General features: G+C 43.8%; 1 protein-coding gene across 3 annotated transcripts in view; it reads left to right on the top strand.

Annotated features, from left to right (window-relative positions):
- The first annotated feature begins 2,745 nt into the window (after positions 1–2,745).
- Positions 2,746–11,928, top strand: part of LOC147903497 (S-adenosyl-L-methionine-dependent methyltransferases superfamily protein) — a 103,324-nt gene continuing 94,141 nt past the window's right edge. For all 3 annotated transcript variants that reach the window (XR_015543776.1, XM_087399422.1, XM_087399433.1), the window contains exons 1-3: positions 2,746–3,216; positions 3,393–3,537; positions 3,694–3,784. Coding sequence is in view for 2 of the 3 variants with exons in the window: in XM_087399422.1 (XP_087255548.1) it covers positions 2,777–3,216; positions 3,393–3,537; positions 3,694–3,784 (676 nt within the window). In the remaining variant the exon portion in view is untranslated. The remainder of the gene's footprint in view (positions 3,217–3,392; positions 3,538–3,693; positions 3,785–11,928) is intronic.

The raw sequence follows: 11,928 nt of genomic DNA, 5'->3' as shown, positions 1-11,928 counted from the left end.
GAATTACCTCCTCCATAATAACCTAACCTAATACCACCCCTCTGGCATCATTCTTATATGCAATAAATTTTTGAAGGCCACGCACAACATGCTCGAAATAGGTTTAAGCTAGTTTGAAACCGAGCATGTGGCCTACCCCACTAGCTTGGGCGAGGTGGACTCAGACACATCACTAGCTATTTTTCAATCCAACGAGCATCCCTCTCCCTACAATCTCCATCTCCACCTTCCTATCCTAACCTGCCCTGCTGCTTCTCAGGTTCAAAACCTAACTTGATCTTCCTCTCCAGTCCATCCACTCTCAGCATACAACCTCATACACTGTACACACATCCTCCTCACAACCCCCACCACCTCCACGCACACACAGATAAGAACCACAGATGCCCTTGTAGGACCATTGGATTCAACTGCCATCGACGTCGCTCTTGATTATGTCCAAAACACTTTATGGCTGGGTCTCTTCTCCAAAGAGCCCCTTCCAACACCATCGCTATGTGAGGGGCCCAATAATTTTTCCACATAGGGGGAAGATCAGCAACCCGAAGAAATCGACACGTGACCCCAACGGTACTGAGCCCTCAACAAATTCTACCCCTTAGAAGATATTATAGACTTAAGCTAGTGGAAGGGCAAGTTACAAAGTTATGATCTCAAGGCCATTGACATAATGGAGGTTCTGGCTTAAACTATTTTCAGTAAAAAGACTTTTCACCCTTGGCGAGCCACCCACCCAAGAGAGTTCCGAGGTTGATACGAACCTCTAGACGCCTTACAAGTAGTTGTCATGGATACAGATTTTGGGTTGCAACCCACATGGCACATACCCTTGTTTAAGCAGCCACAATTTTGGATGGTGTACTACAACACAAGTTGTGACCGCCACATATATGCCTCTACCACAACACTCGAAATGGAGCAGTTGCAAGCGAGCACCCCTGATGTTATGTGCAATTTTCCTCGCTTCACCTTCCTGCCCATTGCTACCTTTGATGCCTATTGGACTGACACACCATCATCTAAATCGTGCAATCTATAGGCTAGTTGACGTGAGCTCAAGGATGGATCAAGTGCCGGAAGGGGGGCACGTTAACTGCATTGGTTGATATTGCCACATTTTGTACCTTCCTATATATTGTCAAGCACTAGGATTCTTCCTTGGAGTTAGATAGGACCAAGAAGGATTGTAAAAATCGGAAGGAATACATTAGTAGCGTAGAAAGAGAGCATAGGGTTGGCCCTCCCTTCTAAAAGGTGGAACATATAAAAGGCCAAAATTTTGACTTTGGTCTTCGGTTGTTGTATGCAAAGTTCTTACCCCCCTTCCCTTCACTTGCTTTCACCACTTCTCTCTCTTTCTTCTCACCTCCCTCTTCCCCTCCCCTTTTTTCTCTCATGGATTCATGATTGCAACAACTGTGGGAGCCACGTGAGTGACACTTGTGGACCATTCATGCTTACATTGCTCTCACAAGGAGTAGCTTGGAGTAGAGGACTCCATTAGCATTCCTTCAAGATCCCCACGACATGTGAGTCACAGCCAGAGACCACACAAGGCGAGCACATGTGCATTTACTAACATACTAGCATTCAACTTCTAATGGCTTGCAAACTTGTTGATCAATTGGTAGGCATGGCTTGGCTCTTAGGATAATTGTATGCATATGAAATTTTTGATGTAGTCTATGGTTAAAAATTCATGCTCCTCTTATAGTGACGGTTGTGTTGGGGGGGATCCCATCCCTTTTCGTGGAAGCACTTGGCTCTAAATTTGTACAGTGGCCCTTTGTAAACTCATGTGTTTTTCACCCAACAAGGATAGTTTAGTGTAGGATGATTTAAAAAACGATTACTTGCATTTTCTTCCCATTCTAGACCTTAGCTTGTAACGTTAGGCTTGCTTTACTTTTAGGCACGAGAACGAGATCCCCAATTTTTGCTAAATTTTTGGCCTGGTACACACTAAAGCCACCCAAAGATGAGTGGCGATGTGGCCCAATCAAAATGTTGTTGGAGGGCAAAACCAAACCTCTTTCCATTTCTTATGTTGACGTGGTAGCTGAGTGGTGCCCACAATAAGTAATTTCTTTCCATTTCTTATATTGATGTGGCAACTGATTGGTGCCCATCATAAGTAATTTCACGGGCAATCACAATTGGTTGCCTAGACTCGGGCACCCACTTCTTGCTTGGCCAGTGTGTGCATCTTTACAGATTGAGGCTTTGCCCGTCATACACACTTCTCACAACCAATGGGAACAAATAATACCAATGGTGGGCATTGAGGACTTTACACGCCGCCAGCCACACTCTTCTCCTTGCGTCCTGCTTGGTTGCCATGTCAAGCCTGAAATTCGCCCATCCATGGGCACCCATTCTTTCCGCCAATGGCTTGCTTTCCTGCTACATGAATCCAATAAATGAGCGTATCCATTAAGGCTCTGTCCATGACAACCTGCCTGTCCCATTTTTTAAGCACCCCAACAATGGGCGGCAGATGTTGGCGGTCTCTAAACACCCCCTAAAGACCTCCACCTCTTGTCTTAGCTGACTGACGAGACTTTTGTGGCTTGTGAAAACTATGCTATTGGATTGTTTCGTGATGAGCATCATGAGCTTCTTGGAGGTGGAGGCCTCATGCACCTAGCCAAGCGTGGCTCTAGGCGCAGGCAGCCGCACCTAGCAAGGTTAGAGGGTGCCTCCCCTCATCAAGGTTATAATGTGGAAATGTGTGTGAAACTTCTTGTGGCGCCCCTAAGGATGGTGAACACATGCTATGAAAGATAGCTTAATATTGAAGGGGATGCTTTTTTCTTTTTCCACCACAGTCCCAGTAGCTGCATTATCCTTCTCCTTGAGCAGGCTACACAATATCGCCAGTTCTTTCAGTTTTTCCATTGCTATCCAGCCTACGGCCATGGGAGAGGTCGCAGTTTGTTCCTACCGAGAACCATCATCCTTTGCCCTCCTGGGTGAGCGCCTCTCGGCCCTTGCTTATGAAAATGAAGAACCGGAGCATAGCGCAGCTGCCCAGATTTCCGAAAACGATACCTGTTTGCGTTCCATGCGAGAACCAGATCACTCTTTTCAAAACAATCAATATCTTACAAGCAGAAAGCTGCTGCCGCTGCCTAACGTGTTTCTTGAGTATTTGGCAAAAAATGGGATTGATCCTCGTATCTACTCTGTTGCGCAAAACCTTCCACGCTACATCAGGTGAGTAATGAGAAGGGTTAGGTCTCCCGGTTTAGTAGTTGTCCTTGGCTGTTGCACTTGTGGTGCGAATCTACCCTGCAATTAAACTTTTGTCAATGCTGGCTGCTTCATAGTGATATTCCCTTTCTTGTTTTGTATTAATTCATGCACCCTACAACTCTGTTTCTATTGCAAAGGATTAAGCCAGAATTTGCGGATGATATTTCGACAATAGAAACTGAGCTAGGATTTAAGCTATCTCCAGTTTCCTGGCTACAAGGCTTCTACAGCTTATCCCAAGAGGCTCAAATCGCCAGCTCGCAAGCCTATCAGCTTGGAAAGGTAGTTAATGTTGCATATGTTAATTAGGATTACCACAAAGGTGGACTTTTTTTTATTGCATGGTAAAGGATGGGGAGAGATGTATTTATTATGTAGCTCAAGTAGGGGATACTTGGTTTGATGCACATTATGGGACACTTTTCTTGCTATATGCAGATATATGGGCTGGATGCAGCATCTGGAGCAGCTGTGCAGGCGTTGGGTGTTGTGCCCGGTGATAATGTTCTTGATTTGTGTGCTGCCCCAGGTAACCAATCAATGCATGGTTTTTAGATTACAAAGCAAGGAATTAACAACTAGTATGTTGTGGTTTAAGGATAACCAAAGAGGACAATGTTACCTTGGCATAGAGCTGGCCAATCCTACTTCCATCCTCCCCCAACTTGGAACACGTATTACTCCTTAGATGATTACACCTAACTTTTCTAAGGAATTCAGAAAGTCAAAAAGGAAAGAAACCATTGACTTACCACTCAAAACAACCCTTAGAAAGACACCAATCTACACAGAGCCTAAAGAAGCCAAGATCTACATCACTGTGCCACACACCATTAGTGATTTAAAGTACTTACATGCAAATAAACATAACATATGCATATCTCTCCATGTGTGTTTGACTCTACAGCTCTATAAGTATTTACTAAGAGAGAACCCTCCCGGCCTAAAGCTAAAGACCTAAACCCACCATGCTAGTCCCACCTATTCAAGAGAGATCGTCTAACATCAAACATAGCATCATTTCTTGATGCCAAATGAAGGGTTTGAATTGTACGTTCAAAGCTTGTAACATCAAATATAGCTCAGTTCTTGATGCTAATATGTAGACCATCGTGACCCAATGAAGGTTTGAATGGTTAACACAAGAATTACCATGATCTGACATACAATGTATCTCTTGAACCCCCGAGACAAACCTTATACTAAAAAAACCAAGTTATGCGTTGAATGAATTATTTGAACCCATTCCCTCTAAAAGGAAAGAGCTTCGTTACAAATGAAGCAAAGTTCCACACCAAGTGCTACCATACATAAACCAAAAATGTGTAGCTAAACTATGCTAATTTAACCCTAGTTTCACAGCCTAGGTATGCAGAAATGACAACAGCTGAATGTTGAGGAATAGGACAGCATGTAAACAATAGAAATCCATGTGTTGAATCATTCAAGTACCTCGAATCAAATGTAGAATCCTTAACTTGTGAACTGCACAAGCAACATGCTAGGAAGAGGGTTTCTAGGCTAGGAGGGTAAGTCTTAGTTCAGTTTAGTTCAATTCAGCCCCCCCTTTGATAGGTTTGGGTCTAGCAAAATCTACAACAATGATTATGGGATAGCTATCGTAGGATGCCACGCTTCCCAACTAAAACACTACTCATTTACAAAGCCATTTAAAGGCCGACTATAATATAAATTACTAAGTAAATTTCACCTTTGTTACAGTCCACCCTGCCCAAAAGAAAATTTGCCCTCAAATTTGCAAGGGAGTTGTAACGTGAAGGGATTTTTCACGTTTTGTGAGGGAGATTTACGAGATAGCTCTACGCTGAACTTCTGTAACAGATTTTCTTGAATGAATAAAGACCTTCGGGGGGTCCAGCCTGACGATTTGTCCTGGGCCCTAGTGTATCTTCAGAGAGAGGGAGTGAGGGAGAGCTTTTGAGAGTATAAATCCCGTCGTTGAAGTGAAGCCATAGCTGTTTTTCACCGGTCAGTCTGGTTGTATTGGTATCAGAGCTTCAGGGACCTCCCTGCCTTTCATGGTGGGAGCGATCAAGGGGAAAAGAACGCTTCTTGCATTTGATTTGCAAACAGGTGTGCAGATTGGCAGGATAGCACGAATAGAGCCCCCTCCATTGCTTGCATAAGGCTTGCTAACGGGCATGGGATGTGGCATACCTAGCAAGCTGAGCTAGTAGTCAAAGCGTGGGTTTACGCGTTTCCTCGGAGTGAGAGGCCAGAGTAAATGATTACGTGACAACCGGGCGGAGAATCAATGGTACACTGGCTACCCACAGGACAGAGATGCATGACGTGATGGACGGAGGAAATGGACGACGCTAATCCTTGCAGAGTTCCAAATACTTCCGCCCACAATTATCCGAAGGAAGAACTTGTAGAGAGCACGGGTGCACGCCTGAAGATTTGGAGAAACCTTCGCACAACCATTGGCTTTGAGGTAGCGCTCGTCATCGGCTTTCAACGATGACCAGCGGGATGAAAGCAGATGACCAACGGGATGCCCCGGTTGAAGTGATGACGATTCCGTTTGAGGGTCGTAAGCATTTCAGCGGGCACGGGTCTTGTGGGCTTTTAGAAAAGTAACCGACACCCCTCCATGAGAAAGATCTTCTCGCATATAGACCTTCACGTGTGCTGAAATCTTCACGTAGGCGTGAGCTGAGAAGAAACGCAAGATTGGCGAAGGCTCTCAACGCGGAGTTTTACTAACCGTACCCTGTGTGCTAACGTGGCAGACAAGGTGGCAATACACGTGGCAGCCAGCTCAGATGCTGACATGGCAGGTGAATGACGTGGCACACTACTGACATGGCAGCCAACTCAGCAAATGATGTGGCAAGACACGTGGCAGGCTGATGTGGCAAACCAGTGAATAAGTTAACTTTGGTTAGTTAACCTTGGTTAGAGTTTCAGTTAGTTGGTCTAACCAAACCAGACTGGTTAGACAAACCATGTTTGACCAACTAACCTTGGGTGTAGTTAACCAGACCGTAGTTAGTTAACTACACTACAGTGGGTTGAGTTCAGTTGGGAGTCAACCAAACAAGACTAGAACTAGTCTGGTTAGTGTAACCAGCTGATTACCCATCCGGTTACTGTTCCCCCCCAAAAAAAAAAAAAGACAGCTGCAGAGACAGTTCTGGCCATCAATTTTCACTTATTTGTCAGACTTTTACTGTCAGAAAAACAGCAGAAAAACAGAGGAATCAGAGATTTGCAGAAAAAGAGTATGCATGCCTTTGAGCAGTAAAAAGAGGGAAAAACAGATGCCTTTTGAAGCCATCTGCAGCTGCCAGAAAAGGGCAATATAATTGTTGATGCTTTGGCAACTGTGTGGGTATATGCCTTGAACTGACAGCCAGTACTGGCATAGATTGTGAATGCAAAACACCTCTTGTTGAGGTACTTTTTCTGTTGGAAAAGCAAAAGTAGTGTGCATCAGTTACCCGCACTGTGTGAGAAATCTGCAGATCTCAGAATATGGATCAATCACCTATCCAGTGGGATTCACAAGATAAGGATGTACATCCAGGACAGAGAAATGTGCCGCAAACTCAACAAGAATTTGAACAGATGGTACGCACTCGTATACAAGAGCTGGGAAATCTCAAAAGGGATCCTAGGGCTCAACATTTGTTTCAAGCAGAAGCTATGCCTAATCCAGTATATGACGTGCCAATGCCGGAGGCACACTCTCGTGTACAGCCTGAGAGAGAGAGATCTCATAGATAGACGGTCCCATAGTAAAAAGAGATCGAGGCATCATCACCGATCTTCTAGTCCATCATCGTCTACCTCGAGTTCGACCTCTGTGTCTTCTTCTTCCTTATCAGATAAATCATCCAGGAAAAGAAGGAAACACGAGAAGTCTAGGAAGAGAAAGTCTTCCAAAGCGACCAAGGAATTTAAAGAGGGAGGAAAATCTGTCAAGTTTATGACCTACAATGGACAGTATGGTCATACAGACAAAGCATTGCAGTTTATCAGACAGTTTGATGCTGCATTCGGTACATAAAAATTTTCAGAATCCTCCAAGTTAAGAATGGTCAGTTTACACTTGACAGCAACGGCTAGTGCATGGTGGAGTGCACTGACCACAGATGGGTCAGCCCCAAGGAAGTGGAAGGGCTTCAAGAAAGCCTTCTACCAGCGGTTTATGCCTAAACAGTTTAGAGACCATGTTCTTCAAGAGTGGGACAGCTTGCACATGGATGCAGGAGATACAGTGGATGGGTACAACCAAAAGTTCTGGGATGCTTATTTGCAGGTTGCACCATTCAAAAAGATCTCCAAAGGCACCCAAATGAGGAAGTACAGAGCAGGTTTCACTCCAAGAATTCAGGCAGTAGTGAATGCTTTGGGGGCAAAGAATATTCAAGATCTTATGCATTCAGCTTCAGTAGCGAGTCTTGTGCCGCTACAAGATCCCTCTACAGTGCCATCCTTGCATGCAGGACGTGCTGATAAAAAGAAAACTGATTTTACAAAATCAGAAAAGAAAGAACCCCAAGGCTGAAAAGAAAGGGTTTCAGCCTCAGAAGCCGAGGGGTACTCAGTTCTCAAAGACTTATAAGGGCAAATCTCTATTTACCCCTGAACAGATAGCGGAATTCCGTAGAGATGGGAAATGCTTCAGGTGCGGTAAAGAGGGGCATGTGGCTGCCCAGTGCCCAGAAAAGCCTTCAACATCGAAGGGAAAAGAGGCAGAGAAGCCACGAGGACCGCAAAAGCCAATGGCGGGGGGAATTCCTGATATACTGGGTCATGCTTTGAACCCAGAAGAACGAGAATTGCTGCTATCATGGGGCAAAGTTAGAGACCAACAAGCGCTAATTTTATTTGATCCAGGGGCTACTGATAATTTTATATCAGAGGATCTAGCCCTGAGGTTGGGAATAAAGACGGAAGAGTAAGGCAGGGCTTTGGATGCCGATCAAATGTTTTGTGGGAATCGTGTGCCAGTTACTCCCTTGATAGGGAAGCTCCGTCTTCATGTTCAGAGCTATGTGGATCAGGAAGACTTCTTCATTTCTCCACTGAAACATTATGATGTAGTTTTGGGGATGCCTTGGTTTCACCGCAAGGCAGTGAAGTTGACTCTTCCTGAAAGAGTGCTGGAGTTTGTGCATAGGGGGAAAAATCAGCGTTTAATTGCCAGGAATAAAGGGGACACTATCCCCATTGTATCTGATGTTTCATGCGGTAAAGCAATAAAGTCTGCAATTTCTGCGTACATGGTTTTTGTAAAAGAAAAAGAGAATGATATGCATGCTGAAATGAATGATGCAGACAAAGATAAGTTTCAGTTTCTGGTAAACTTTAAGGATTGTTTTTCTGATGTTTTGCCAGGGGAGTTACCCCCAGAGAGACCAGAAGATCATCAGATAGAGTTAATGCCTGGTAGTGAGCCACCAAACAGACCCCCTTATAGAGTCAGTGCGACTCAGAGAGAGGAGATTATGGCTCAGGTACAGGACTTGCTGTCTAAAGGGTTGATTCAGCCCAGCTCGTCTCCTTTTTGTTCCCCTGTACTATTAGTATAGAAGAAAGATGGTTCATTCCGTATGTGCGTCGACTATCGTGCACTGAACAAAATGACCATCAAGAATAGATTCCCTATTCCGCGTATTGATGATGTCTTGGATCAGTTAAATGGAGCTTCAGTTTTCAGCAGGATAGACTTAAAGAGTGGCTACCACCAAGTGAGGATACAACCTCAGGATGTGCACAAGACAGCATTCCGCACTACATTCGGGTTGTATGAATACTTAGTGATGCCTTTTGGGCTAACAAATGCTCCAGCCACATTCAATAGAATGATGGATCGCATCTTCCGGAAGTACAGGCATTTTACGGGTACTTTCTTTGATGATATCTTAGTTTTTTCTAAGACAGAGGAAGACCACAGAGAACATCTTGCTATAGTGTTTCAAGAGCTGAGAAATCATCAGCTCTATGCAAACAGCAAGAAAAGTGAGTTCTTCTTGGAAGAAATCCACTATCTGGGGCATATAATATCCAAGAATGGGATACAAATGGATCCAACGAAGACCCGTGCCATTCAGGAGTGGCCAGAGCTGAAAACTGTGCATGAAGTTCGAAGCTTCTTAGGCCTGTGTTCTTACTACAGAAGGTTTATCAGACATTTTGCTGATATCGCAGCTCCATTACATGACCTCACTAAGAAAAATGCAGCCTTCACATGGGGATTACCACAGAAGAAAGCATTCAATACACTCAAGGAGAAGTTGACTACAGAGCCTATTTTGGTAGTTCCGGATCTTTATCAGTCTTTTGATGTGGATTGCGATGCTTGTGGAGAATGTGTTGGGGCTGCATTGCATCAGAATGGTCATGTAGTAGCCTATGAAAGCAGGCGACTCCGGGATGCGGAAAGATATTTAGGAATATATGAGAAAGAGTTATTGGCTGTAATTCATGCCATCCATACATGGAAACACTATCTTTTGGGTGCAGATTTTACTGTCAAAACAGATCACCAAAGTCTGAGATACTTTTTGACTCAGACCAAGCTTTCCGAGAAGCATATGAAATGGGCAAACATGCTGTCAATGTATCATTTTCAGATTGTCCATACTCCAGGAATTCGGAACAGAGTGGCAGATGCCTTGTCCCGAAGACCCCAGGTCAATAATGTAACTATTGCTTATCATCAGGACCTGGAAGGCATGAGGGAACAATATGCTCATGATTCTGATTTTGGTGAAATTTTACAGCAAATGCAAGAGGGGCAACCCACCAATCATTATTCCCTGAAAGATGGGTATTTAATGAAAGATGATTGCCTATGCCTCACCCAGGAGATGAGGAAAAAGATTTTGGGGGAATGCCATGCACCTCCCTATGCTGGACATAGAGGAATTACAGCAACAACTCTAGCACTAGAGAGGTATTTCTTTTGGCCAGGAATGCGGAAAGATATACATCAGTTTGTTACTGAATGCCTTACGTGTCAGAAAATCAAGTATGATAGACGGAAGGCACCTGGCCTACTTATGTCTCTTCCCGTGCCTCAGGCACCATGGGAAAGTATTACAATGGACTTTATTTTTGATTTGCCGAGATCAAAGTCAGGGAATGATGGGATTTGGACTATCATAGATAGATTCAGCAAGCAAGCTCATTTTATTCCGGTTCGCAAAACCATAAAGGCAGATCATATGGCTAAGCTGTTCATGGCACAAATTTTTAAACATCATGGTATGCCTAAGTCCATTGTTAGTGATCGAGATCCCAAAATGACCAGTCTATTCTGGAGAGCTTTATTTGATAACATGGGGACGAATTTGAATTTTTCTTCTTCTTTCCATCCCCAGACAGATGGTCAAAGTGAAGTAGCAAATTCTACCATTTTGGATATGCTGAAATGCTACGTGGGTGACCAAAGTTCAGACTGGGAAAAGTACCTACCGTTAGTAGAGTTTGCTTACAATAATACAGTACATAGCTCTACAGGGAAAGCCCCTTTTGAAGTCATATATGGGAAGGTGATTTTGCCACCTATATTAAGGACTAAAGATGAAATATTTGTAGCTGATTAGTTTGTCAGAGACATCCAGACAGCTTACAGCCAAGTCCGGACAGCAATTGAAAGGTCTCAAGAGAAACATAAAAGAGCTGCAGATAAGCATAGGAGACAGCTAGATCTCAAGGAAGGGGACTGGGTACTTTTGAGGTTTGAAAAAGCTAGGCTCTGCAAGTTTAAAGGCAAACAGAAAATGTATGCAAAGTTATCTCCCAGATACTATGGCCCTTTCAGGGTTACAGAAAGAATAAATGAGGTTGCATACAGATTAGCATTGCCAGAGCATTGGAGGATTCACAATGCATTCCATGTGAGTCTTCTAAAGAAATTCCAGGGACCAGAGCCTACAGAACCAGTATCAGAAGATCCACCAGAAGTGGATGAGCTGGAGGAAGTCCTTCAGCCAGAGCAAATTGTGTACCATACTGTACGTAAAGGCCCTCAGGGTAAGCAATTTTACAGGTATCTTGTAAAATTCAAGAATTATACGGCATTAGATGCCAAGTGGATGGACGAAGACATGTTATCCGATCATCCACAACTTTTGGATGTTTACAAGGAAGCTTTTCAGTTGAGGTCAACTGAATAGAAGCCGAGGGGATGTCACCACCATGTAAATATCCTAAGTCAAAGTATAGTTGACCATTTATTTGATCATAATTAAAGAGTTTTATATGTGTTAATTATGGTCAAAGAGTTATTTTAATGGTCAAAGGATTGACTACGGTCAAAGATACTTGACTCTAGTCAAGTAAACCTGACTACGGTCAGAGAGTGTTGTCTTCGGTCAACAAGACTTGGCATGCGCCAAGAGGGTTAACCCCGGTTAACCAAGATGTGCCAACTTCGGTTGGAGAGACTTGGGTATAATTAAGGCGCCTCGACCCTTGGTCAAAGCTCCTTAATTATAATCAAGAGTGTTGACTCCGGTCAACCAGAGAATAAATATATTTTTTTAAATATTTGTTAGATGTGCACATGTGTTCAGTGGAGATGCCCACCGTGACTAGGATTAGTCCATAGTGTGTTATTTGCATGCAAAGCGCTAACAATTAATGGGTACCATGGTGGTGCGCTTTAATTAATTGTTGCAGGTACTAGGAAGG

This window comes from Dipteris shenzhenensis, chromosome 3 (assembly GCF_047967505.1).
Source record: "Dipteris shenzhenensis isolate YYH24624 ecotype China chromosome 3, Dip_SZ_1.0, whole genome shotgun sequence".
Taxonomy (NCBI): Eukaryota; Viridiplantae; Streptophyta; class Polypodiopsida; order Gleicheniales; family Dipteridaceae; genus Dipteris; species Dipteris shenzhenensis.
This window is presented reverse-complemented; position numbering and strand designations above follow the sequence as displayed.